This window comes from Chiloscyllium plagiosum, unplaced genomic scaffold (genome assembly GCF_037043375.1).
Source record: "Chiloscyllium plagiosum isolate Xiang-an unplaced genomic scaffold, Cpla_swu_hap1 HiC_scaffold_46, whole genome shotgun sequence".
In the NCBI taxonomy this organism is placed as follows: Eukaryota; Metazoa; Chordata; class Chondrichthyes; order Orectolobiformes; family Hemiscylliidae; genus Chiloscyllium; species Chiloscyllium plagiosum.
In genome coordinates this window covers 4,544,755-4,571,714 of record NW_028270184.1, presented here as the reverse complement: position 1 = coordinate 4,571,714, position 26,960 = coordinate 4,544,755, and the positions used below count along the sequence as shown (strand labels likewise).

General features: G+C 56.4%; 1 protein-coding gene across 3 annotated transcripts in view; it reads left to right on the top strand.

Annotated features, from left to right (window-relative positions):
- Nucleotides 1-26,960, top strand: part of LOC122543979 (calpain-1 catalytic subunit-like) — an 86,995-nt gene that overhangs the window by 51,785 nt on the left and 8,250 nt on the right. For 2 of the 3 annotated variants that reach the window (XM_087983741.1, XM_087983740.1), the window contains exons 6-18: nt 4,388-4,556; nt 7,355-7,438; nt 9,261-9,346; nt 15,253-15,327; nt 16,985-17,145; nt 19,715-19,884; nt 20,950-20,961; nt 21,539-21,750; nt 22,526-22,565; nt 23,570-23,635; nt 25,941-25,998; nt 26,096-26,160; nt 26,426-26,494. In XM_087983741.1, coding sequence (XP_087839867.1) covers nt 4,388-4,556; nt 7,355-7,438; nt 9,261-9,346; nt 15,253-15,327; nt 16,985-17,145; nt 19,715-19,884; nt 20,950-20,961; nt 21,539-21,750; nt 22,526-22,565; nt 23,570-23,635; nt 25,941-25,998; nt 26,096-26,160; nt 26,426-26,494 — 1,267 coding nt within the window. Of the gene's footprint in view, nt 1-4,387; nt 4,557-7,354; nt 7,439-9,260; nt 9,347-15,252; nt 15,328-16,984; nt 17,146-19,714; nt 19,885-20,949; nt 20,962-21,538; nt 21,755-22,525; nt 22,566-23,569; nt 23,636-25,940; nt 25,999-26,095; nt 26,161-26,425; nt 26,495-26,960 lie in introns of those variants that run through there. The other variant, XM_087983742.1, reaches the window with a different exon arrangement.

The window sequence follows — 26,960 nt, the reverse complement described above, 5'->3', positions numbered from 1 at the left end:
GACTGAGGAGACCGGGCCCACAGTCTCTGGAGTTTTGGCGAGTGAGAGATAATTACAAAGGGGAGTGTGCCTAAAGGCAGGAGGTTTTGAGGGGATTGCAGGAAAAGCAAGGGTGCTTGGGGTCTGGACTCTGCTGCCTGGGAGAGGAGTTGAGGCAGGAAATTTCACAACCTTTAAAAAGCACTTAGATGAGCAGTGTCATAACACTGCAGGCTGTGAGGTCCAGTGTGGGAAAACAGGCCTGGTGTCGGGGGTAGCATATTTTTGGCAGTACAGATGAACAAAAGGGCTTGTCTACATTGGTTGTAGAACACAAAATTCGACAAGGGGGGGAGAATGCTGGAAGACTTTATTCATACACGGGATGGTGACTATGCAGAGGCCGAGTCATTGAGTGTATTTAGGTAAAAACAATGACTGCAGATGCTGGAAACCAGATTCTGGATTAGTGGTGCTGGAAGAGCACAGCAATTCAGGCAGCATCCAAGGAGCTTCGAAATCGACGTTTCGAGCAAAAGCCCTTCATCAGGAATAAAGGCAGTGAGCCTGAAGCGTGGAGAGATAAGCTAGAGGAGGGTGGGGGTGGGGAGAGAGTAGCATAGAGTACAATGGGTGAATGGGGGAGGAGATGAAGGTGATAGGTCAGGGAGGAGAGGGTGGAGTGGATAGGTAGAAAAGGAGCTAGGCAGGTCGGACAAGTCCGGACAAGTCATGGGGACAGTGCTGAGCTGGAAGTTTGGAACTAGGGTGAGGTGGGGGAAGGGGAAATGAGGAAACTGTTGAAGTCCACATTGATGCCCTGGGGTTGAAGTGTTCCGATGCAGAAGATGAGGTGTTCTTCCTCCAGGCGTCTGGTGGTGAGGGAGCGGCGGTGAAGGAGGCCCAGGACCCCCATGTCCTTGGCAGAGTGGGAGGGGGAGTTGAAATGTTGGGCCACGGGGCGGTGTGGTTAATTGGTGCGGGTGTCTCGGAGATGTTCCCTAAAGCGCTCAGCTAGGAGGCAACCAGTCTCCCCAATGTAGAGGAGACCACATCGGGAGCAACGGACACAATAAATGATATTAGTGGATGTGCAGGTGAAACTTTGATGGATGTGGAAGGCTCCTTTGGGGCCTCAGAGGTAGTTAGATTCTAGTGAGGGGATCAAGGGTTATCGGGAGAAGCCAAGAGAATGGGGTTGAGGGACATGTCGTCCATGATCGAATGGCGGAGGAGACTCAGTGGGCCGAATGGCCTCATTCTGCTTCTATACCTTATGGTCTAAGAAGGTTCCCCGTCCATTCCCAGGCATTGGGCTGCAGACTTGGAGGGACAAAGCGGGAGGAGTGGGTCGAGAACCAAAAGGTCGCAAACTCAGGATGAGGGGTCGGCCATTTTGGAGCGAGATGAGGAATTCCTTCACTTGGAGGGTGGGGGTGCTTTGAAATTCTCAGCCCCCCCAGAGGTTCGATCACTGAGAATATTTGAGGTTTCGAGGGACGGTGTGGGGGAAATGATGTCAAGACCAATGATTGGCTGTGGCCTGATTGAGTGACAGAGCAGGCTAGATGGGCTGAAATCGCTTTGGAGGCCACAATATAATCGCCGCCCTATTGGTGTACGCTGAATGCTAACCACTCACTGTACCTCAGGAGGAGCCAAATAGAACCAGTTTAGTTCTGGGAAACTTGGTCAGCATGGACGAGTTGGACCGAAGGGTCAGTTTCCCAATGTATAACTTTATGACTTCCCAAAGCCTGTCCCACCATCTACAAGGCACAAGGCAGGAGGGTGAGGGAATACTCCCCACTTGTCCCTGGATGGGGGCAGCTCCAAAAACACTCGAGAAGCTCGACACCATCCAGGGACAAAGTAACCCCCACATGATGGGAACCACATCCCCACTCCCTCCCTCCCCGCACCGACGCTCAGTAGCGGCAGTGTGTACCAGCTACAAGAGGCGCTGCAGAAACTCATCAAAGACCCTCAGGCAGCACCTTCCAAACCCACGGCCACTTCCATCCAGAAGGTCAAGGGGCAGCAGGTACATGGGAACACCACCCCCCTGCAGGCTCTCCACTCACCATCCTGATTCGGAAATATATCGGCTGTTCCTTCAGTGTGGCTGGGTCAGAATCCTGGAATTCCCTCCCTAAGGGACATTGTGGGGCATCCCACAGCGCACAGACTGCAGCGGTTCAAGAAGGCAGTTCACCCCCACCTTCTCAAGGGGGCAACTAGGGACGGGGTGATAAATACTGGGCGCAGTCAGCGATGTCCTGTGAGAGAATAGAAAGGACCTGAGAAGTTATCAGGGGACTGAGAGAACCCCACTTCACTGTGACATTGACTGTGTTTTAACCTGTGTCCACAATCTGACACCGACCAGACTTGGGAGTAAATTACTGCAGATGCTGAAACACAAACATGCTGCAAATCACAGTGGGTCAGGCAGCACCCATGGAGAGAGAGAGAGCAAGCTAACATTTCAAATCCAGATGACTCTTCATTTATTTGTGTTTTCAGTAACTACCAGATTTGTTTCTTTGAAAAAGCATCCAGCCATTGCTATCTTGTTTGTAATAAAGTCGACCCATTTCAGTAAACCACATGATCTCACCACCCCGTCAACTGCAAGATAAGGATCGAGTGAATGCAGTTTTCTCAGCAGTCTGCACACAAGCACCAGCAGAGGTGTGGAAGTGGATGCAGTGTTTGGATTTTCTGACTCCTCGTGTATTCAGACTGCCCCTTGAGATTGCAGCAATTTCGGTTCTTTAACCTGCTGTCAAACCTTCAGTTAGCTGCTCAGTGAAAAACGAGCGGTGTACGTTAGAAATAATATCCAGCAATCTGCGTTTGCAAATGTAAGCAGCAGTCTGTCCTGTGGCGACTAACAGAGATGAGTACTCTCCCACCCAGTCATCGCCCTTTCCATTTGGTCACCACCCACAGTTCAGGATCGTTCCTAAAGAGTCGATTCTCTCAAACTTTGAAAATTGTCTGTTTCTGAAAATGTAATATCTATTTGTCTGCCTCTTCCTTCTCTCAGCAAATCTCTGCATTTCTCCTTGTCCAGCTCTCCCTCTTGTCATCTGCTGTATTCTGCCTGGTTGCTTGTCACACACTCTCCCTCTCCCTCTGACTGTCACCCTTAAATCTCTCACTCTACCCCCTGCCCCATCTCCCACCTTCCTTTTTTTTTTGTCCTTGCCTCTCAATATCTCTTACTGAGCCTGGGTCTCTCTCTCTCTCTCTCTCTCAGGGAGTCCCTCTCTCTCTCTCTCTCTCTCTCTCTCTCTCAGGGAGTCTCTCTCTCTCTCTCTCTCTCTGTCTCTGTCTCTCAGGGAGTCCCTCTCTGTCTCTGTCTCTCTCTCAGGGAGTCCCTCTCTGTCTCTGTCTCTCTCTCAGGGAGTCCCTCTCTGTCTCTCTATCTCTATCTCTCTCTCTCTCTGTCTCTCTCTGTCTCTCTCTATCTATCTCTCTCTCTCTCTCACACGCACACACACCCACCTATCTCCCTGCAGATGTTCTCCCAGAGTCCAATGGGACCTTGAGCTGATGGGATGACGTGTGGCAGATGAAGTTTAATTTAGATAAATGTGAGCTGCTGTATTTTGGTTAGGTAAATCAGGGCAGCACATATACACTTAATGATACGGTGGTGGGGAGTGTTGTGAAATGGAGACCTAGCGGTGCGATTACATAGCTCCTTGGAACAGAAGTCTCAGGTAGCCAGGATAGTTAAGGAAGGCATTTGGAATGCTTGCCTTCTTTGGTCAGAGCATTGCGTATAGGCTTTGGGAGGTCACGTTGCAGCTGTTCAGTATATTGGAAAGGCCACAGTTGGAATGCTGTGTTCAATTCTGGTCTCCCTGCTCTAGGAAAGATGTTGTTAAACTTGAAAGGATTCAGAAAAGATTTAGTAGGATATTGCGAGGGATAGAGGAGGGTTTAAGCTACAGGGAGAGGCTGGATAGGCTGGGGCTGTTTTCCCTGGAGCGTCGGAGGCTGAGGGGTGACCTTCCAGAGGTTTACAAAATCATGAGGGGCACGGATAGGGTGAATTGACAATGTCTTTTCCCTGGGGTGGGGAAGTCCAGAACTAGAGGGGCATAGGTTTAGGGTGAGAGGGGAAAGATATAAAAGGGACCTAAGGGGAAACTTTTTCACGCAGACGGTGGTATGTGTATGGAATGAGCTGCCAGGGGAAGTGGTGGAGGCTGGTACAATGACAACATTTAAGAGGCATTTGGATGGGTATATGAATAGGAAGGGTTTGGAGGGATGTGGGGCTAGATTAGGTTGGGATATCTGGTCGGTGTGAACGGGTTGGGCCAAAGGGTCTGTTTCTGTGCTGTACATCTGGAGGACTCTCTGACTCTCCATATTTCTCCTCTCTGTACAGATTAAATGGTTGTTATGAAGCCCTCTCGGGAGGTAGTACATCTGAAGGTTTTGAAGATTTCACAGGAGGAGTGACGGAAATGTATGACCTTCGTAAATCGCCCCATGACCTTTACCAAATTATCGAGAAGGCTCTGGAACGTGGTTCACTCATGGGCTGCTCCATTGACGTAAGCTCAGTTTGGCACCACATCAGGCACCATCAGCATTGACCCTCCAACAGTGCCCACTCCCTCAGCACTGACCCTCCTACAGTGCCCACTCCCTCAGCACTGACCCTCCGACAGTGCCCGCTCCCTCAGCACTGACCCTCCGACAGTGCCTGCTCCCACAGCACTGACCCTCCGACAGTGCCCGCTCCCTCAGCACTGACCCTCCGACAGTGCCTGCTCCCTCAGCACTGACCCTCCGACAGCGCCCGCTCCCTCTGCACTGACCCTCCGACAGTGCCCACTCCCTCAGCACTGACCTTCCGACAGTGCGGCTCTCCCTCAGCACTGACCCTCCGACAGTGCGGCACTCCCTCAGCACTGACCCTCCGACAGTGCGGCACTCCCTCAGCACTGACCCTCCGACAGTGCCCGCTCCCACAGCACTGACCCTCCAACAGTGCCCGCTCCCTCAGCACTGACCCTCCGACAGTGCCTGCTCCCACAGCACTGACCCTCCGACAGTGCCCGCTCCCTCAGCACTGACCCTCCGACAGTGCCTGCTCCCTCAGCACTGACCCTCCGACAGTCCCTGCTCCCTCAGCACTGACCCTCCGACAGCGCCCGCTCCCTCTGCACTGACCCTCCAACAGTGCCCGCTCACTCTGCACTGACCCTCCAACAGTGCCCACTCCCTCAGCACTGACCTTCCGACAGTGCGGCTCTCCCTCAGCACTGACCTTCCGACAGTGCGGCTCTCCCTCAGCACTGATCCTCCGACAGTGCGGCACTCCCTCAGCACTGACCCTCCGACAGTGCCCGCTCCCACAGCACTGACCCTCCAACAGTGCCCACTCCCTCAGCACTGACCCTCCGACAGTGCGCCTCTCCCTCAGCACTGACCCTCCGACAGTGCCCGCTCCCACAGCACTGACCCTCCGACAGTGCGGTGCTCCCTCAGCACTGACCCTCTGACAGTGCCCACTCCCTCAGCGCTGACCCTCTGGCGTGCCCACTCCCTCAGCGCTGACCCTCTGGCAGTGCCCACTCACTCAGCGCTGACCCTCCGACAGTGCCCGCTCCCTCAGCACTGACCCTCTGACAATGCCGACTCCCTCAGTGCTGACCCTCCGGCAGTGCCCGCTCCCTCAGCGCTGACCCTCCGACAGTGCCCGCTCCCTCAATGATGACCGTACGACAGTGCCCACTCCCTCAGCACTGACCCTCCGGCAGTGCCTGTTCCCTCAAAACTGACTGTCTGGCAGTGCCCGGTCCCTCAGCACTGACCCTCCGACAGTGCCCGGTCCCTCAAAACTGACCCTCCGGCAGTGCCCGCTCCCGCAGTGCTGACCCATTGGCTGTGCCCGCTCCCTCGCTGCTGACCCTCCGGCAGTGCCCGTTCCCTCGTTGCTGTCCCTCCAGCAGTGCTGACCGTCCGGCAGTGCCCGCTCCCTCGGTGCTGACCCTCCGCCAGTGCTGACCCTCCGGCAGTGCCCGCTCCCTCGTTGCTGTCCCTCCAGCAGTGCTGACCCTCCGGCAGTGCCCGCTCCCTCGGTGCTGACCCTCCGCCAGTGCTGACCCTCCGGCAGTGCCCGCTCCCTCGTTGCTGTCCCTCCAGCAGTGCTAACGCTCCGGCAGTGCCCACTCCCTCGGTGCTGACCGTCCGGCAGTGCCCGCTCCCTCGGTGCTGACCCTCCGCCAGTGCTGACCCTCCGGCAGTGCCCGCTCCCTCGTTGCTGTCCCTCCAGCAGTGCTGACCCTCCGGCAGTGCCCGCTCCCTCGGTGCTGACCCTCCGGCAGTGCCCGCTCCCTCGGCGCTGACCCTCCGGCAGTGCCCGCTCCCTCAGCACTGACCCTCCGACAGTGCCCGCTCCCTCGGTGCTGACCCTCCGGCAGTGCCCGCTCCCTCGGTGCTGACCCTCCGGCAGTGCCCGCTCCCTCAGCACTGACCCTCCGGCAGTGCCCGCTCCCTCGGTGCTGTCCCTCCAGCAGTGCTGACCCTCCGGCAGTGCCCGCTCCCTCGGTGCTGTCCCTCCAGCAGTGCTGACCCTCCGACAGTGCCCGCTCCCTTGGTGCTGACCCTCCGACAGTGCCCGCTCCCTCGGTGCTGTCCCTCCAGCAGTGCTGACCCTCCGACAGTGCCCGCTCCCTTGGTGCTGACCCTCCGACAGTGCCCGCTCCCTTGGTGCTGACCCTCCGGCAGTGCCTGCTCCCTCGGTGCTGTCCCTCCAGCAGTACTGACCCTCCGGCAGTGCCCGCTCCCTCGGTGCTGACCCTCCGGCAGTGCCCGCTCCCAGGATCTGCCCCTCCAGCAGTGCTGACCCTCCGACAGTGCCTGTTCCCTCAGTGCTGACCCTCCGGCAGTTCCCGTTCCCTCGGTGCTGACCCTCCGGCAGTGCCCGCTCCCTCGGTGCTGACCCTCCGGCAGTGCCCGCTCCCTCGGTGCTGACCCTCCGGCAGTGCCCGCTCCCTCGGTGCCGACTCTCCGGCAGTGCCCGCTCCCTCGGCACTGACCCTTCAACAGTGCCGCACTCCCTCAGTTGTCCCTTTGAATGAACATTCCTGCAAAATGACCTGATATGTGTAAGTGATGACGTTTTCACTAATGATATCTCTTCTTGCCAATACTCAAACATGATGTGGCAGTGCCCGTGTTGGACTGGGGTGGACAAAGTTAAAATCACACAACACCAGGTTATAGTCCCACAGGTTTATTTGGAAGCACTAGCTTTCGGAGCGACGCTCCTTTATCGGGTAATTGAATGCTCCAACAATGTGCCTGTTGTTTGATCGTTCTGATGGTCTTTTTACTTTCCCAGATCACCAGCCAGTTTGACATGGAGGCTGTGACGTTCAAGAAGCTGGTCAAAGGTCATGCTTACTCCCTCACTGGTGCCCGGGAGGTCAGTCTGTAAGCCCATTCAGAACGTGTTAGTCAGAAATAAACTGCTTCTCTGTGTGCCCCCTCCCTGTCTCTCGGTGCTGGGTGGGTATTGGTCTCTGTTTGATGGTTCTCTCCCCCCGTGTCCCCCTCCCTGTCTCTCGGTGCTGGGTGGGTATTGGTCTCTGTTTGATGGTTCTCTCCCCCGTGTCCCCCTCCCTGTCTCTCAGTGCTGGGTGGGTATTGGTCTCTGTTTGATGGTTCTCTCCCCCGTGTCCCCCTCCCTGTCTCTCGGTGCTGGGAGGGTATTGGTCTCTGTTTGATGGTTCTCTCCCCCTGTGTCCCCCTCCCTGTCTCTCGGCGCTGGGTGGGTATTGGAGTCTTTTTGATGGTTCTCTCCCCCCATGTCCCCCTCCCTGTCTCTCGGTGCTGGGTGGGTATTGGTCTCTGTTTGATGGTTCTCTCCCTCTGTGTCCCCCTCCCTGTCTCTCGGTGCTGGGTGGGTATTGGTCTCTGTTTGATGGTTCTCTCCCCCGTGTCCCCCTCCCTGTCTCTCGGTGCTGGGTGGGTATTGGTCTCTGTTTGATAGTTCTCTCCCCCTGTGTCCCCCTCCCTGTCTCTCGGTGCTGGGTGGGTATTGGTCTCTGTTTGATGGTTCTCCCCCCGTGTCCCCCCTCCCTGTCTCTCGGTGCTGGGTGGGTATTGGTCTCTGTTTGATGGTTCTCTCCCTGTCTCTCGGTGCTGGGTAGGTATTGGTCTCTGTTTGATGGTTCTCTCCCTGTGTCCCCCCTCCCTGTCTCTCGGTGCTGGGTGGGTATTGGTCTCTGTTTGATGGTTCTCTCCCTGTCTCTCGGTGCTGGGTGGGTATTGGTCTCTGTTTGATGGTTCTCTCCCTGTGTCCCCCCTCCCTGTCTCTCGGTGCTGGGTCGGTATTGGTCTCTGTTTGATGGTTCTCTCCCTCTGTGTGCCCCCTCCCTGTCTCTCGGTGCTGGGTGGGTATTGGTCTCTGTTTGATGGTTCTCTCCCTGTCTCTCGGTGCTGGGTGGGTATTGGTCTCTGTTTGATGGTTCTCTCCCCCCGTGTCCCCCTCCCTGTCTCTCGGTGCTGGGTGGGTATTGGTCTCTGTTTGATGGTTCTCTCCCCCGTGTCCCCCTCCCTGTCTCTCGGTGCTGGGTGGGTATTGGTCTCTGTTTGATGGTTCTCTCCCTGTCTCTCGGTGCTGGGTGGGTATTGGTCTCTGTTTGATAGTTCTCTCCCCCTGTCCCCCCCTCCCTGTCTCTCGGTGCTGGGTGGGTATTGGTCTCTGTTTGATGGTTCTCTCCCTCTGTGTCCCCCCTCCCTGTCTCTCGGTGCTGGGTGGGTATTGGTCTCTGTTTGATAGTTCTCTCCCCCTGTCCCCCCCTCCCTGTCTCTCGGTGCTGGGTGGGTATTGGTCTCTGTTTGATGGTTCTCTCCCTCTGTGTCCCCCCTCCCTGTCTCTCAGTGCTGGGTGGGTATTGGTCTCTGTTTGATCGTTCTCTCCCTCTGTGTCCCCCTCCCTGTCTCTCGGTGCTGGGTGGGTATTGGTCTCTGTTTGATCGTTCTCTCCCCCCGTGTCCCCCTCCCTGTCTCTCGGTGCTGGGTGGGTATTGGTCTCTGTTTGATCGTTCTCTCCCCCCGTGTCCCCCTCCCTGTCTCTCGGTGCTGGGTGGGTATTGGTTTCTGTTTGATGGTTCTCTCCCTGTCTCTCGGTGCTGGGTGGGTATTGGTCTCTGTTTGATAGTTCTCTCCCCCTGTCCCCCCCTCCCTGTCTCTCGGTGCTGGGTGGGTATTGGTCTCTGTTTGATGGTTCTCCTCTTTTCCAGGTACGTGCCCGGGGAGGTTTGGTTAAACTGGTGCGATTGCGAAATCCCTGGGGGGAGGTGGAGTGGACCGGAGCCTGGAGTGACAGGTCAGTGGATCTCCCTTTGGAGGTTGTATCCTTTGGAAGGAGGAGAGGCAAAGTCTTTGGAACAGCCAACATCTGGCGTCACTTCCAAATCCGTGACCTCTGACCCCAAGGGCAGCAGATACCATAGGAACATCGCCCTCTCCGATTTCCCTCCTAGCCGCACACCTTCCCGACTTGGAAATATATTGGCCGTCCCTTCAGTGTCGCTGGGTCCAGAATCCTAGAGCTCCCTCCCTAGCGGCAGTATGTGGATATCCCTACAGTGTGGGGACTGCAGCGGTTCAAGAAGGCAGCTCACCACCTCTTCAGGAGGCAGTTAGGGACAGGCTATAAATGCCCCAGCACTGACCCCATCTGGGCTGCCCACATCCTGTGAATTAGTGAAATAGCAATCGACAGGGAGGGTGGTTCCCTCTCATGAGAGAGGCTAGAATGAGGGGGAACAGTTTCAAAGGAAGGTGTCTCGCTCTGAAGACAGAGATGGGGAGAATTTATTTTCCATCCCTGACGGTCACGAGAGTGTGGAAGCCCCTTCCTCTGGGTCACTGAATCCTTTTAAGATCGATAGGTTCTCAACTGATGACGAGTTAACAGGAATCAGCAGCTGTGTGGAGTTGAGGCTAGTTTTATTGACCGTGACCCTTTTGGAACGGCCCACTCTTCGTCAACGGGGAACTTTTTTTCGTCGGTTCCTGATTAACTTTGAACTTTAACTTCTGGCCTCAAAAAGTGCCTCCTTCCTTCAGACGAACGTGGGCGAGACAGTGTGGGGTCAGGACCTGGGATCAGGCCTGGGGCCTGGTAATGGGCAAACATTTTCCAAGTGCAACATTCTCCTAATGTCCCCCCTCGGGTTATAGAGTCATAGAGATGGTCCAGTTTGTCCACGCCAACCAGATATCCTAAATTCATCTACAGAGGAGCCTCGAATATCCAGCATTCGATTATCCAAATTTCGGATTATCCGAACAAGATCACAAGGTCCTGATGCTTGGCTAAACTGTAATTTAGCGTTTGATTATTCAGACAAAATATTCCCCGCCCATGTCATTCGGATAATCAAGGTTCCTCTGTAGCCCCACCTGCCAGCACCCGGCCCATATCCCTCCAAACCCTTCCTATTCATATACCCATCCAGATGCCTCTTCAATGTTGTCATTGTACCAGCCTCCACCACCTCCTCTGGCAACTCATTCCATACACGTACCACCCTCTGCGTGAAAAAGATATCCCTCTTAAATCTTACCCTTTTGACCCTAAACCTATGCCCCTCTAGTTTTGGACTCCCCCACCCCTGGGAAAAGACCTTGTCTATTTACCCTATCCATGCCCCTCATGATTTTATAAACCTCTATAAGGTCACCCCTCAGCCTCCCAGGCTCCAGGGAAAACAGTCCCAGCCTGTTCACCCTCTCCCTGTCGCTCAAACCCTCAAAGCTTGGGAACTTTTCCGGATTCTCTTTAATCCGTGGCCTTCTGGTAACCACCCCTTCTGCTGCTTGATCCAGCAGTCCCCTTTCAGATTCTCGATTCAGTCTCCCCCCTGAACCATAAGTGCTGGCCTAGCTAGTGACAGCCACTGCCTGTCAATTAATAAAAACAAATACAAACTCTGTTCTCTACTGTTTGTGTCACAGTTTCAGAATTCCTTACTGCACTAACTTGTTTCCAGGCTACACTCTCCTTGGTTGTCTGGTGACACAGCGTGTTACAGTTAAACCTTTCTGAGGGCTGAGTCTTCCAGACTAGGTCTGTACAGTGCAGGCCTGTGGGAATCCTGATGCCAAGCTTTGCAAAGTGCAACCTTTTTTTAATCTTCGGTTACGGGTGTCACCTAATGAGCCCAGCAACGTATCGCCCATCCCTCATTGCCCCTAGAGAAGGTGGTCTGAGCAGACTACAGCCTGGAGGTGCTCTGGCCTGCATGGTGCAGATAGAACCGCCCATACTAACTGTGTCTAATTAATAAGACTTGCATTGAAAGAAAATTAATGAAAAAAATTCTTCCCTGCCATTATGAGACTGCTGAATGGACCTCTCTAACTTCAAATGATGTTGATCTGTCTTTGAGCATCTCCAGCGCGTGTGTAACCTGTCTGCCTCACTCTGTCTAAACACCTCTGTCTTGTTTGCTTTGATCTGCTCACAAAACACTGCTTTGCACTGTACTCAGGTACACATGACTACAATAAATCCAATCAAATTAACAGCCATTAAGAAGAAAATTCTGATCCTTAACCAGTATGGTGACAATTCCAACAAAGCTTTATCTCCTTTGGGAGTTATAGACCCCATACCCATGGTGTTGTACGGTTAGAATGGACTCCCACTGTATTGCCTCCAGGACTGAGCACGTCCCCTCCAGGTGAGGACCAGCGAACTGTTTATAAATATTCAGAATCATTTTGTTTTAACTTGTCCACAGGAGGTGGGTGTTGCTGGTGAGACTGACCTTTGCTCACAGATATAGAGAGGCAGGGAGGGAATGCCTGAGTTAAAGGTGTAAGAGGACAGAGCTTGGGGATTTAACGATCGACAGGTCATGACCTGAACCTTCCTTCGTGGATTTAGTCAAAGACCTTCAACTACTCTAGAGAAACTCCAGAGGTTGGCAGAAGTCAGCGTGACACTGTCCAAGGTTAGCACTCAGTGGCAGAAGCATTTTTAACAGCACTGTCCGACAGAGCGGCACTCCCTCAGCGTTGACCCTCCAACAGTGCCCGCTCCCTTCGTGCTGACCCTCCGACAGTGCGGCACTCCCTCAGCGCTGACCCTCCGACAGTGCGGCACTCCCTCAGCGCTGACCCTCCGACAGTGCGGCACTCCCTCAGCGCTGACCCTCCGACAGTGCGGCACTCCCTCAGCGCTGACCCTCCGACAGTGCGGCACTCCCTCAGCGCTGACCCTCCGACAGTGCGGCACTCCCTCAGCGCTGACCCTCGGACAGTGCGGCACTCCCTCAGCGCTGACCCTCGGACAGTGCGGCACTCCCTCAGCGCTGACCCTCGGACAGTGCGGCACTCCCTCAGCGCTGACCCTCGGACAGTGCGGCACTCCCTCAGCGCTGACCCTCGGACAGTGCGGCACTCCCTCAGCGCTGACCCTCGGACAGTGCGGCACTCCCTCAGCGCTGACCCTCGGACAGTGCGGCACTCCCTCAGCGCTGACCCTCGGACAGTGCGGCACTCCCTCAGCGCTGACCCTCGGACAGTGCGGCACTCCCTCAGCGCTGACCCTCGGACAGTGCGGCACTCCCTCAGCGCTGACCCTCGGACAGTGCGGCACTCCCTCAGCGCTGACCCTCGGACAGTGCGGCACTCCCTCAGCGCTGACCCTCGGACAGTGCGGCACTCCCTCAGCGCTGACCCTCGGACAGTGCGGCACTCCCTCAGCGCTGACCCTCGGACAGTGCGGCACTCCCTCAGCGCTGACCCTCGGACAGTGCGGCACTCCCTCAGCGCTGACCCTCGGACAGTGCGGCACTCCCTCAGCGCTGACCCTCGGACAGTGCGGCACTCCCTCAGCGCTGACCCTCGGACAGTGCGGCACTCCCTCAGCGCTGACCCTCGGACAGTGCGGCACTCCCTCAGCGCTGACCCTCGGACAGTGCGGCACTCCCTCAGCGCTGACCCTCGGACAGTGCGGCACTCCCTCAGCGCTGACCCTCGGACAGTGCGGCACTCCCTCAGCGCTGACCCTCGGACAGTGCGGCACTCCCTCAGCGCTGACCCTCGGACAGTGCGGCACTCCCTCAGCGCTGACCCTCGGACAGTGCGGCACTCCCTCAGCGCTGACCCTCGGACAGTGCGGCACTCCCTCAGCGCTGACCCTCGGACAGTGCGGCACTCCCTCAGCGCTGACCCTCGGACAGTGCGGCACTCCCTCAGCGCTGACCCTCGGACAGTGCGGCACTCCCTCAGCGCTGACCCTCGGACAGTGCGGCACTCCCTCAGCGCTGACCCTCGGACAGTGCGGCACTCCCTCAGCGCTGACCCTCGGACAGTGCGGCACTCCCTCAGCGCTGACCCTCGGACAGTGCGGCACTCCCTCAGCGCTGACCCTCGGACAGTGCGGCACTCCCTCAGCGCTGACCCTCGGACAGTGCGGCACTCCCTCAGCGCTGACCCTCGGACAGTGCGGCACTCCCTCAGCGCTGACCCTCGGACAGTGCGGCACTCCCTCAGCGCTGACCCTCGGACAGTGCGGCACTCCCTCAGCGCTGACCCTCGGACAGTGCGGCACTCCCTCAGCGCTGACCCTCGGACAGTGCGGCACTCCCTCAGCGCTGACCCTCGGACAGTGCGGCACTCCCTCAGCGCTGACCCTCGGACAGTGCGGCACTCCCTCAGCGCTGACCCTCGGACAGTGCGGCACTCCCTCAGCGCTGACCCTCGGACAGTGCGGCACTCCCTCAGCGCTGACCCTCGGACAGTGCGGCACTCCCTCCGCGCTGACCCTCGGACAGTGCGGCACTCCCTCCGCGCTGACCCTCGGACAGTGCGGCACTCCCTCCGCGCTGACCCTCGGACAGTGCGGCACTCCCTCCGCGCTGACCCTCGGACAGTGCGGCACTCCCTCCGCGCTGACCCTCCGACAGTGCGGCACTCCCTCCGCGCTGACCCTCCGACAGTGCGGCACTCCCTCCGCGCTGACCCTCCGACAGTGCGGCACTCCCTCCGCGCTGACCCTCCGACAGTGCGGCACTCCCTCCGCGCTGACCCTCCGACAGTGCGGCACTCCCTCCGCGCTGACCCTCCGACAGTGCGGCACTCCCTCCGCGCTGACCCTCCGACAGTGCGGCACTCCCTCCGCGCTGACCCTCCGACAGTGCGGCACTCCCTCAGCGCTGACCCTCCGACAGTGCGGCACTCCCTCAGCGCTGACCCTCCGACAGTGCGGCACTCCCTCAGCGCTGACCCTCCGACAGTGCGGCACTCCCTCAGCGCTGACCCTCCGACAGTGCGGCACTCCCTCAGCGCTGACCCTCCGACAGTGCGGCACTCCCTCAGCGCTGACCCTCCGACAGTGCGGCACTCCCTCAGCGCTGACCCTCGGACAGTGCGGCACTCCCTCAGCGCTGACCCTCGGACAGTGCGGCACTCCCTCAGCGCTGACCCTCGGACAGTGCGGCACTCCCTCAGCGCTGACCCTCGGACAGTGCGGCACTCCCTCAGCGCTGACCCTCGGACAGTGCGGCACTCCCTCAGCGCTGACCCTCTGACCGTGCGGCACTCCCTCAGCGCTGACCCTCTGACCGTGCGGCACTCCCTCAGCGCTGACCCTCTGACCGTGCGGCACTCCCTCAGCGCTGGCCCTTCGACAGAGCAGCCGACCCTCAGTACTAAAGGTAAAGTCACTTTTTTTCTACTGGACTCTAGGGCTGTTCTGTTACTCGAGAGAAAGTGATGGTTAATCAGAGGGTCACTGTGCCTCAGGTGAAGGGGAGCCCTTTATGGTAACATCAGCCTGAGTGAGCACTGAACCCATGCTGCTGGCATCATTGTGCATGACAAACCAGCCATCCTGTGCTAACCGAGCTCTCTCTTCTAACCTCACCCACTACCCAGTGTTCTATCACCAACTATCGGCCTGGTGTATGGGGCCTCAGACCCACAACTAACCAAGGGGAGTCAGTTTCCTACTTGGGACATGGGCATCCTTGGCATTGCTGCCCTGGCGAAGATGGTGAGAACTTCTGCAGTCTAGATGCTGTCCAGACACCAGTGCAGTGCCTTGAGGGAGGGAGTTGCGGGATTCTGTCCCAGCGACACTGAAGGAACGGCCGGTATATTTCCAAGTCGGGATGGTGAGGGGCTCAGAGGGGAACCTGCTGGGGGTGGCCTTCCCTCGCTGACTGAGGTCGATGACTGGGGATTGTTTATAAACTGCTCTTGTTTCTCCTGCAGGTCGAGTGAATGGAACAGTGTGGACTCCTCGGACTGCAGCTCGATGAGAATAAAGCTGGAGGACGGCGAGTTCTGGTGAGTACAGTTGGCGGATTCCCAACTCGGCCCTGAGTTATCATGGCTCCTGCTGCCCTGTCAGTCCCCCCATCGAACACTTCCCAGGACAGAGACAGATACAGAGTAAAGCTGCCTCTACACTGTCCCCCCATCAAACACTCCCAGGTCAGGGACAGCATGGGGTTAGATACAGAATAAAGCTCCTGTTAAACTGTCCCCCCATCAAACACTCCCAGATCAGGGACAGCACAGGGTTAGATACAGAGTAAAGCTCCCTCTACACTGTCCCCCCATCATGCACTCCCAGATCAGGGACAGCACAGGGTTAGATACAGAGTAAAACTCCCCCGACGCTGTCCCACCCTTCCAGGACAGGGACAGCACGGGGTTAGGTCTAACTCTGCTTGGAGGAATGAGTTAGATTAGATTAGATTACTTAGTGTGGAAACAGGCCCTTCGGCCCAACAAGTCCATGCCGCTCCGCCGAAGTGCAACCCACCCAGACCCACTCCCCTACATTTATCCCTTCACCTAACACTACGGGCAATTTAGCATGGCCAATCCACCCTAACCTGCACATTTTTGGACTGTGGGAGGAAACCGGAGCACCCAGAGGAAACCCACGCAGACACGGGGAGAATGTGCAAACTCCACACAGTTAGTCGCCTGAGGGGGGAATTGAACCCGGGTCTCTGGTGCTGTGAGGCAGCAGTGCTAACCACTGTGCCACCGTGCCGCCCATAAGTTGTGAGAGGGGCGGGTCTGATGGGCCTGTTTACTTAGCCACCCTTGTACAGATCACCCAGCAGCTCGGGAGGGAGCTGTCTGGTCCTGGTTCAGTGCCTGGACCTTCCTCTGGCACATGTACAGGAGCTTTCATGAGAGTGTAGCTGGGGCCTGCACTCAGTGTGGACATCGCTGGCTGTTGCGTGTTTGCGACGAGGGACTCTGAGGGTGGATTGTGGAGGTTCGGGGCCTGTCCTCCATTGGAGATTGAGCCCGCAGACTCCGGAGGTTAGATCAATACGAGGTGATGGTATCAGAGAGTTGGGTAGTGGAGATGTCCGAAGGAGGTGCCAAGGACTGGGATGTTTTACACTGAAGGGTCGGAGGCTGAGGGGGGTTTATAAAATCAGGAGGGGGTACAGATAGGGTTAACGGTAGGTAGCTTCTCTCCAGATTTCAAAACTAGGGCACACATTGTTAAACTGAGAGGAAAAAGATTTTAAAAAAGACACGAGGGGCAACTTTTCTTACACAGAGAGTGGAATGAATTTCTGAGGACATGGTGGATGTGGGCACTGTTGCAATGTTTAAAAAGCATTTGGATAAGGACCTGGATAGGAAAGGGTTTGGAGGGATATGGGCCAGGAGCAGGCAGGTGGGACTGGATTAGTTTGGGATGATGGGCAGCAGGGACTGGTTGGGCCGAAGGGTCTGTTTCCGTGCTCTCTGACTGAGGGTCACAGGGAGCTGGGATAAGTGAGGCGAAGCCTTTCTCTCTGAGCATTAGGAATCTCTGGATCAGTCACCAGATGTGTGCAAGGCCGGGATCTGTAGCGTCAGGGGATTGAGGGATGATCCGCCGATGCCCAGTCGAGTGGTGGTGGTGGTCTTTGAGGGAATGAAAAGCCTCCCATATTAACCTTTTCCACACGTTCTCCCCCCTCTACAGGATGTCCTTTGGTGACTTCCTCAGAGAATTCAACCGCTTGGAAATTTGCAACCTGACGCCGGATACTCTGAAATCGGAAACGATCTGCAATTGGAGCACCTCTCTGTACGAGGGCTCCTGGAGGCGTGGGAGCACCGCTGGAGGCTGCCGGAATTATCCAGGTATCCCCGGAGATCGGCGACTCCCTGCCAACAGACCCGCCTGTCTCTGAGGCCCGGCGCTACCCACCCTGACCCTGTGTCCTCGCTTCCCTGCTCGCCATCCCCTCGGGATCCGCTGCCTGGAGAGCATTCTCCCAGCCTCTCCCAAAACCCGATTGGGAAAACCGTCCCGATCCTCAAACGTGACCTCAGCCTCTACACCTGTCTTGTGGACCTTGTCGGAAGCCCTTGCTGAGCTGCTTTCCGGAACATTCCGCTTTGGTTTCAGTTTATCCGGCAGAATTCAGCTTTTCCTGTCCCTTGTTTTCTGAGCCCCTCACGTTTAACGTTCCGTCAAAGACCCCGTGTACGGGACACAGAGAGAAACTGGGGCTGAGGCCTCCATCTCCTTGGGCCTACTCAGCCTCCATTTTCCTGCCCGTTCCCCGAGAGACGGAAAATGTATCTAATCCCAGCCCAGAATATATTTAACGATGGACCCCGTGAGAAAATTCTAGGAATTTCTCCACCGCATGACTGAAGAAATGACCCTCCCCCTCCATCCTGAGACTGTATCACCCTCACACCCATATTCTAGATTCCCTAGAGCTAGGGCAAACACTCTCTCTACCTCTACCTTGTCCGAGCCCCGTCAGAATCCTGTCTGTCTCAGTGTGATCACCTCCCATTCCCCTAAACTCCAGGGAATATCAGCCTCTCCTGGGGGCCTTCTCTCTCTCTCCGGCCTTCTTGCATCGAATCCCTCCACAACTGCTGACAGTCCGTGTCCACCTCACCTCTTCCACCCGCTCCTCATTTTAAACGTTTCTGGCGCACGGCCCCCAAACGTTTGCCGTTTCTGTCTGACCCCGGCCTGGTTCGGCTGGTTCTTAAAGCGGATCCTGACTGGATCAGCTGGCTGGGCGAAACTGGATCCCTTCCCTACGGTCGATTAGCTATCCTACAGTGTGGAAACAGGCCCTTCGGCCCAAGTCCACACCGACCCTCCAAAGAGTAACCCACCCAGACCCATTTCCTTACCCTATATTTAAATCTGACTAATGCACCTAACACTACGGGCAATTCCCCGTGGCCAATTCACCCTGACCTGCACATCTTTGGATTGTGGGAAGAAACTGGAGCACCCGGAGGAAACCCATACAGTGCTGGGGAGAAGGTGCAAACTCTACACAGACAGTCGTTGAGGTGGGAATTGAACCCGGGTCCCTGGCACGGGTTAGCAGTGCTAACCACTGAGCCGCCCATTCTTGACTTGATTCTTGGGTTGGCTGTTCTCAAAAGCGTCGAGTGTGTGGTGCAGTCTGAACCCATTCCACGGTGGTTCTCACAGCTCCTGGCATCACTCTGCCCTCTACATGGTACCCCACCCTTGGCAAGGTCTCTGACAAACTGCACATAAGAGAGAGAGAGAGAGAGACAGAGATCGATTGATCGACCATTTGATCGATCTATGGTCTTTGGTGCTCCTTGTATTGTACGTCCCATGGGATGTGGGTGTGCAGATTAGGCCCAGTTTTCGTTCATTATCCCTAAGCCAACACAGTGGCTCTCCAGACCTACTTCACAGTCGGCCACAGTCAGGCTGTGGGGTCTGGAGTCACGTGTAGGCCCCGACTGAGTAATGGCGGCCAATTGCCTTCGAACTGGCCCAGCTTCTCCAATCCACCGTTCATAAAGAAACTTGCTCACTCGCACCCGGGACGGTCCAAATCAATCTCCCTCCCCAGCCTCTCAGGGACTCTCCCCTCCTTCCCAAAGGGATGGGGGCCAGACTACGGCACTGTCGCTGAGGGTGACCCAGAACTGTATTAATCGTTCAGCGAAACATTCACCCCCTCCCTCTCCAGCTCTCTGCTGCTCCGGGACTCTGTCTCTCTATTCACATCCTCAAACTCGAATTCCAAATCGATGGGAAGGATTAGGCCCAGGATCTGAGCTTTATGAAGGGTGTTGTTGTATCTGGAATACAAGGCAGTCCTAGAGTGCCTTCTCTTCAATGGGACGTAATCCATGATGGAAACCGTACTGTGTCTGTGAGCTCAGTATTGATTGTTCCTCACTGGGAGAACACTCTCTCTGTGGTCTTTTGACTTGGAAGGCGTTACCGTTTCTCACTCGGTCATTCCTCCGGGAGCTTTCAGAATCCATTAGCTTTAATTAATCCGCTCCCAGTGTCCCCGGGCTGTCAGCGCCAATCTGAAATGTTCTTTTCTCACTCGTCTTGCGTGGAATGGTTATGACCCTTCATTCAACACCCCTCCCTGCCATCTCTCCCAACACCCCTCCCCTCACCCGCATAGTATGTCGCTAATACCCCTTGCCTAGCCCCAAACCTCCCCCATCTCTGCCTACTCCCCTCTGACATCCTCCTCCATCCCTGTTCTCCACTCCCCTCCCACCCTGACCCATGTTCAGGCCCTCTCCCCTCCCTGTGCTGAGGGTTACCTGGAGTTGGAGGGGTTGGGGGGGGGGAAGCGCGAGGAGTGAGGCGAATGCAGAAGGGTTTTCCCTTTTACTGACGGCGGTGGCTGCTGTTGCTGTTGTTGTTGTTCCCCTCGCCCACCCCCAGCCACGTTCTGGATAAACCCCCAGTTTAAGATTGAACTGAAGGAAGAGGATGACGACCGGGTGGGAACAGAACCCGGCTGCAGCTTCCTGGTCGCCCTGATGCAGAAAGATCGTCGCAAACTCCGCACCGCGGGCAGGGACATGGAGACCATCGGCTTTGCCATCTACGAGGTGGGCACAGGGCAGGGTTGGCGGTGAGCAGAGGGGTGACTCCCACTGGGAGGGAGGGGGTGAGGTGGGTGAAGGATTGCTGGGCTCTGGGGCGGGGGGAGTCTCAGAGCCGATGACAGATTGCTCGTCCTTAGATTTTTCTATCTCTCTCTCTCTCTCTCTCTCTCACCCCCCTGAAGGTTGAGGAGGTGGCGGCAACACTCAGTGGGCCAGCTGTTTGACTGCCGGAGGCATCACAGCTCAGCTCCTTGCTTGACCCTGCTTCCTTCCTCACCACAGACCCCCACCTCATCACTGCCTCAGGGACCAGTGGATGGGGAGGGGGAGCTGCTGTAAGAGTGTGACTGGGATTGGGGGGGTGGGGGATGTCGATAAGTGATGGAGCTGGAGTATAATGGAGAGGTACGTGGTTCCAGTGTGAACAGCAGCGAGGTCACAGAGGGGCTGACTGGTCTGGTCCCCAGGGGTTGACACGCACACTCACACTCTCTCACACACAAACACACACACACATTTATATACACACATACAAATGTACACATACACGTGCATACACGCACACACATATACATATATACACATACACACACATACATACACACATATATATATACACACATACAAATGTACACACGCATACACACACACACATACACACACACATATACATACACACACACACATACACACACACATATATATACACACACACACATATACACACACATATACACACACATACACACACACATACACATACACACACACACACATATACACACACACACACATATACACACACACACACACACACACACACACACACATATACATATACACACACCACTCCCTGGGAAGGGTCAGGTTTCTCCAGACCTGCTAAATTCGGGGTGAGGGTCTGGGAGATACGTGAGGCCAGGATATCTGCACGGCTGAACCGTGCTGTTGCTCTGACAGGTTCCTGCGCACAGCAGGATCCCGTAGGTCTCTCTCTCCCCCTCCACCTCCCCCTCCTTCTCCTGCTTCATCCTGCTCTGATTTCCAGCCTTTCTGTTTTCTCTGCAGGTCCCCCCTGAGGTAAGTCATCCTGTCTGTCTGTGGATCACCGCTCAGAGCAGGTAACAATCGCCAAAAACATTGTCTTGTGGTGGCGGGACAGGTTAGGGGTGGGCACTGGGTCCTGGGGACAGGGTGGGAGTGGGCAGTGAGTCCGGGGGACGGGGTGGGAGTGGGCACTGGGTCCGGCGGACAGGGTGGGAGTGGGCACTGGGTCCGGGGGACGGGTTCGATGTGAGCGAAGGGGTCAACGGTTAATAGAGATCCAGGAATTTTAAAAGTGGAATGGAAATTGCGCCTCCTCCTGTTCGTTCTGAGTGTTGTATCCCCAGGCACTCCTTAGCATCCAGCTATTCAGCTGTGGGGTGCGTCACAGTAGGATATGTTCCGGTGTCCACTTTCTGATCTCCCGGTTTTCCTGTTGAAGGGTGGGATCTGTGGATTTGAGTGGGGAGTGGGAACATTCCCAAAACTCAGCTGCGTTTGCTGGGAGGTACGCCCTGAAGGGTGGGTTTGAGAGGTTGCAGTCAGAGTGACACTGGGAGCTGTTAGCCTGGGTAAGTCTCCTGCTGTGATTCCCCCCCCCGCTGTGTTGCAGTACACCGGACGTTCGGCTGTTCACCTGAAGCGGGATTTTTTCCTGACACACGGCTCGCAGGCTCGCTCCGAAATGTTCATCAATCTCCGGGAGGTCAGTACCCGCTTCAAGCTGCCTGCCGGAGAGTACATCGTCGTCCCCTCGACCTTCGAACCCAACAAAGAGGCCGACTTCTGCCTGAGGGTGTTCTCTGAGAAGCGCTCACACTCTGAGTAAGTTCACACTTGGCAGATTGCGCTGGTGTCATCACTGGGCTCCGGGGTCAGGCTGACATCCCACGGGTTCCGATTTAAATCTAAATTTGATTCAGAATTCTAGAATCGAGAGCTAGTCTCCGCGATGGGGACCACGGATCTCCGAACCTGTCTTTACTTTTTATTCATTCCTGGGATGTGTGCGTCGCTGGCTAGGCCCAGCATTTATTGTCCGTCCCGAATTACCCAGTGGGCAGTGAAGAGTCAACCCCATCGCTGTGGGTCTGGAGCCACATGTAGGCCCGACCAGGTAAGGATGGCAGTTTCCTTTCTTGAAGGACATTAGTGACCCAGATGGGTTTCTCGAACAATTGACAATGAATTGATGGTCATCGTTAGACTCTTAAGTCCAGATTTTTTTGGGAACTGCGGTGGTGAGGTTTGAGCCCACGTCCCCTGAATACTACCGGGATCTCTCTCTGGATTAACAGGCCAGCGACAACACTTAGAGCCATAGTTTTGTCTGGTTCACTCATGTCCTTTTTGGGGAAGGAAGCTGATGACCCTCCCCAGCCTGGCCTACACACCCCAGCGACTTCAGAACTGGCTGAGCCAGAAGCTCAGTGTGAGGAGCAGTTAGGGACAGCTAGTCAATGGGCCTCACTGGTTACGCCCACATTTCGGAAAATATAAATGGCGGCAGGTCTGGGGGGGGTAAAGCCTCACGTGGGGCCCTGAGGTATTTACCTGTGTGACTGAGGGCTGTTTCTGTTTCTAACTGTGTTGTATACAGGGAACTCGATGATGAAATCAGTGCTGACCTCGGACAGGAGGTAAGATACCAGATGTCGAAGGAGTGGGATTACAGACCATTTTGCTTGTTTTATTTTGTTCTGTTCTCTAGAATCTGAGACAGGAGGATGTCAGAACAGGGCAATGGAACACAGTGTCTGAAACTGCACACCACACAGCACGGGGTTAGATACAGGGGAAAGCCCCCTCTACACTGACACCCCCATCAAACCCTCCCCAGGACAGGGACAGCACGGGGTTAGATACAGAGTAAAGCTCCATCTACACTGTCCCCCCATCAAACACTCCCAGGACAGGGACAGCACGCGGTTAAATACAGAGTAAAGCTCTCTCTACACTGTCCCCCATCAAACCCTCCCCAGGACAGGGACAGCACGGGGTTAGATACAGAGTAAAGCTCCATCTACACTGTCCCCCCAACAAACCCCCCCAGGACAGGGACAGCACGGGGTTAGATACAGAGTAAAGATCCCTCTACACTGTCTCCCATCAAACACCCCCAGGTAAGGGACAGCACGGGGTTAGATACAGAGTAAAGCTCTCTCTACACTGTCCCCCATCAAACACTCCCCAGGACAGGGACAGCACGGGGTTAGATACAGAGTAAAGCTCACTCTACACTGTCCCCCCCATCAAACACTCCCAGGACAGGGACAGCACGGGGTTAGATACAGAGTAAAGATCCCTCTACACTGTCTCCCATCAAACACCCCCAGGTAAGGGACAGCACGGGGTTAGATACAGAGTAAAGCTCCCTCTACACTGTCCCCCATCAAACACTCCCCAGGACAGGGACAGCACGGGGTTAGATACAGAGTAAAGCTAACTCTACATTGAGGGACCATCAACAGGACAGCATGGATTGGGAGGAGGGAGCCAGTCGGAGAGATGGGGGACTTGGAGAGGGGATTGTCTGGGAGAGAGGGCAGACTGGTGGCGGGTGGGGATGGGGATTGTTGATGGGGAAGTGGGTTGGTTGGAGTGTGTTGAACCCTGTTTGACAATGTTGTTGTGACTGCAACAGGAGGAAGTACCTGAACACGCAATTGATGAAAAATTCAAGAGTCTCTTCAGGCAGTTGGCTGGAGAGGTGAGTGTGTGAAATGTGAGGGTGTCAGCTGGTCTGTATTATAAAAACTACCTGCATGGATACAGTGTCATTCATGTTCAGACAAACGTTACCAGTGCAATTATCAAACATAATTACAGAGATAGGGAGGGGGTGTAGGGGCTAGAGGGGGTGACAGAGATAGGGAGGGGGTGTAGGGGCTGGAGGGGGTGACAGAGATAGGGAGGGGGTGTAGGGGCTGGAGGGGGTGACAGAGATAGGGAGGGGGTGACAGAGATAGGGAGGGGGTGTAGGGGCTGGAGGGGGTTACAGAGATAGGGAGGGGGTGTAGGGGCTGGAGCGGGGTTACAGAGATAGGGAGGGGGTGTAGGGGCTAGAGGGGGTGTAGGGGCTGGAGGGGGTGACAGAGATAGGGAGGGAGTGTAGGGACTGCAGGGGATGCCACGGAGGGAGTGTAGGGGCTGGAGGGGGTTACAGAGATAGGGAGGGGCTGGAGGGGCTGGAGGGGGTTACAGAGATAGGGAGGGGCTGTAGGGGCTGGAGGGGGTGACAGAGTTAGGGAGGGGGTGTAGGGGCTGGAGGGGGTGACAGAGATAGGGAGGGGGTGTAGAGGCTGGAGGGGGTGTAGGGACTGGAGGGGGTGACAGAGATAGGGAGGGAGTGTAGGGGCTGGAGGGGGTTACAGAGATAGGGAGGGAGTGTAGGGGCTGGAGGGGGTTACAGAGATAGGGAGGGATGTAGGGACTGGAGGGGGTGACAGAGATAGGGAGGGGGTGTAGGGGCTGGAGGGGGTGACAGAGATAGGGAGGGAGTGTAGGGGCTGGAGGGGGTTACAGAGATAGGGAGGGGGTGTAGGGGCTGGAGGGGGTGACAGAGATAGGGAGGGGGTGTAGAGGCTGGAGGGGGTGTAGGGACTGGAGGGGGTGACAGAGATAGGGAGGGGGTGTAGGGGCTGGAGGGGGTGACAGAGATAGGGAGGGGGTGTAGAGGCTGGAGGGGGTGTAGGGACTGGAGGGGGTGACAGAGATAGGGAGGGGGTGTAGGGGCTGGAGGGGGTGACAGAGATAGGGAGGGGGTGTAGAGGCTGGAGGGGGTGTAGGGACTGGAGGGGGTGACAGAGATAGGGAGGGGGTGTTGGGACTGGAGGGGGTGACAGAGATAGGGAGGGGGGGGTAGGGGCTGGAGGGGTTGTAGGGGCTGGAGGGGGTGTCAGAGATAGGGAGGGGGTGTAGGGGCTGGAGGGGGTGACAGATAGGGAGGGGGTGTAGGGGCTGGAGGGGGTTACAGACATAGGGAGGGGGTGTAGAGGCTGGAGGGGGTGTAGGGGCTGGAGGGGGTGACAGAGATAGGGAGGGGGTGTAGGGGCTGGAGGGGGTGACAGATAGGGAGGGGCTGGAGGGGGTGACGGAGATAGGGAGGGGTTGTAGGGGCCGGAGGGGGTGTCGGAGAAAGGGAGGGGGTGCAGGAGCTGGAGGGGGTGACAGAGATAGGGAGGGGGTGTAGGGGCTGGAGGGGGTGACAGAGATAGGGAGGGGGTGTAGGGGCTGGAGGGGGTGACAGATAGGGAGGGGGTGTAGGGGCTGGAGGGGGTGACGGAGATAGGGAGTGGGTGTAGAGGCTGGAGGGGGTGACAGAGATAGGGAGGGGGTGTAGGGGCTGGAGGGGGTTACAGACATAGGGAGGGGGTGTAGAGGCTGGAGTGGGTGTAGGGGCTGGAGGGGGTGACGGAGATAGGGAGAGGGTGTAGGGGCTGGAGGGGGTTACAGAGATAGGGAGGGGGTGTAGAGGCTGGAGGGGGTGACAGAGATAGGGAGGGGGTGTAGGGGCTGGAGGGGGTTACAGACATAGGGAGGGGGTGTAGAGGCTGGAGGGGGTGACAGAGATAGGGAGGGGGTGTAGGGGCTGGAGGGGGTTACAGACATAGGGAGGGGGTGTAGAGGCTGGAGGGGGTGACAGATAGGGAGGGGGTGTAGGGGCTGGAGGGGGTGACGGAGATAGGGAGGGGTTGTAGGGGCCGGAGGGGGTGTCGGAGAAAGGGAGGGGGTGTACGGGCTGGAGGGGGTTACAGAGATAGGGAGGGGTGTAGTATTGGAGGGCGTTACAGAGATAGGGAAGGGTGTAGGGGTTGGAGGGAGAGAGACAGATAGGGAGGGAGTGTAGGTGCTGGAGGGGGTGACAGAGATAGGGAGGGGTTTGGGAGTCCTTTGTAATTGATCCTGTTAAGAAATCAATGGGAAGTGGTGGTTATATTGTTATCCGAATGGATTTTCCTCCTCATCTGTCTGGTCCAGATTGAAGGAATGTTCCCTTTCTTGTCTTTCTACAGGACATGCAGATCACAGTGACTGAGCTCCAGACAATCCTTAACCGTGTGGTAGGAAAACGTAAGCAGCCCCGGTGCTCCGCGGTCTCTCCGTTTGCCCTGTCTCGGCTACTCCCCTCGCCTCTAACCGAGCTCTCTCTCTTGTGTCTTACCTCTAGACCAAGACCTGAAGACCGATGGTTTTAGTCTGGATTCCTGTCGATGTATGATCAATCTCATGGATGTATCCTCTCGAGAGCAGTGTGTCACACGTAGGAAATCTGATTTCAGAGCTGGTCAGGGCCTGCCATCCCCCTGCCCCCTCTAGGTGTAGGTATCGAGAGATGGTGGCGTCAGGTTGTGATGTGGGATCTGGAGGAGTGGGCTCCCGGGATGTGGACATGGGAAAACAGGCATCAATTCTCATATCGGGTCGGGGAACAGTTGCCATCTTTGCGATATGTTAGCGCCTGGTTCATCCCGTGGTTTTCCTTAAATGTTGCCACCAGCGAGACGGGAACGCCAGGCTGGGCCTGACCGAGTTTAACGTGTTGTGGAACAAGATTCGCAAGTGGTTGGTGAGTGATCATTTTCAGGTCCATCTCCTCCTCCTGCAGCTGGGGTTCAGGGATTAAGCTTCAGACCTCCCTTTGTAAACCGTCCCTAGTTGCCCCCTTGAGAAGGTGGGGGTGAGCTGCCTTCTTGACCCGCTGCAGTCCATGTGCTGTGGGTAGACCCACAGCGTCCCTTAGGGAGGGTATCCCAGGATTCTGACCCAGCCACAATGAGGGAACGGCGAGATATTTCCAAGTGGGGATGGTGAGGGGCTCGGAGGGGAACTTGCAGGGGGTGGTGTTCCCATGCACCTGCTGCCCCTTGTCCTTCTGGATGGAAGTGGCCGTGGGTTGGGAAGGTGCTGTCTGAGGATCTTTGGGGAGTTTCTGCAGTGCATCTTGTAGCTGGTACACACTGCTGCTACTGAGCATCGGGCGTTGGGGGGAGTGGGGTTGTGGTGCCAATCAACCCTGGATGGACAGTACTGCC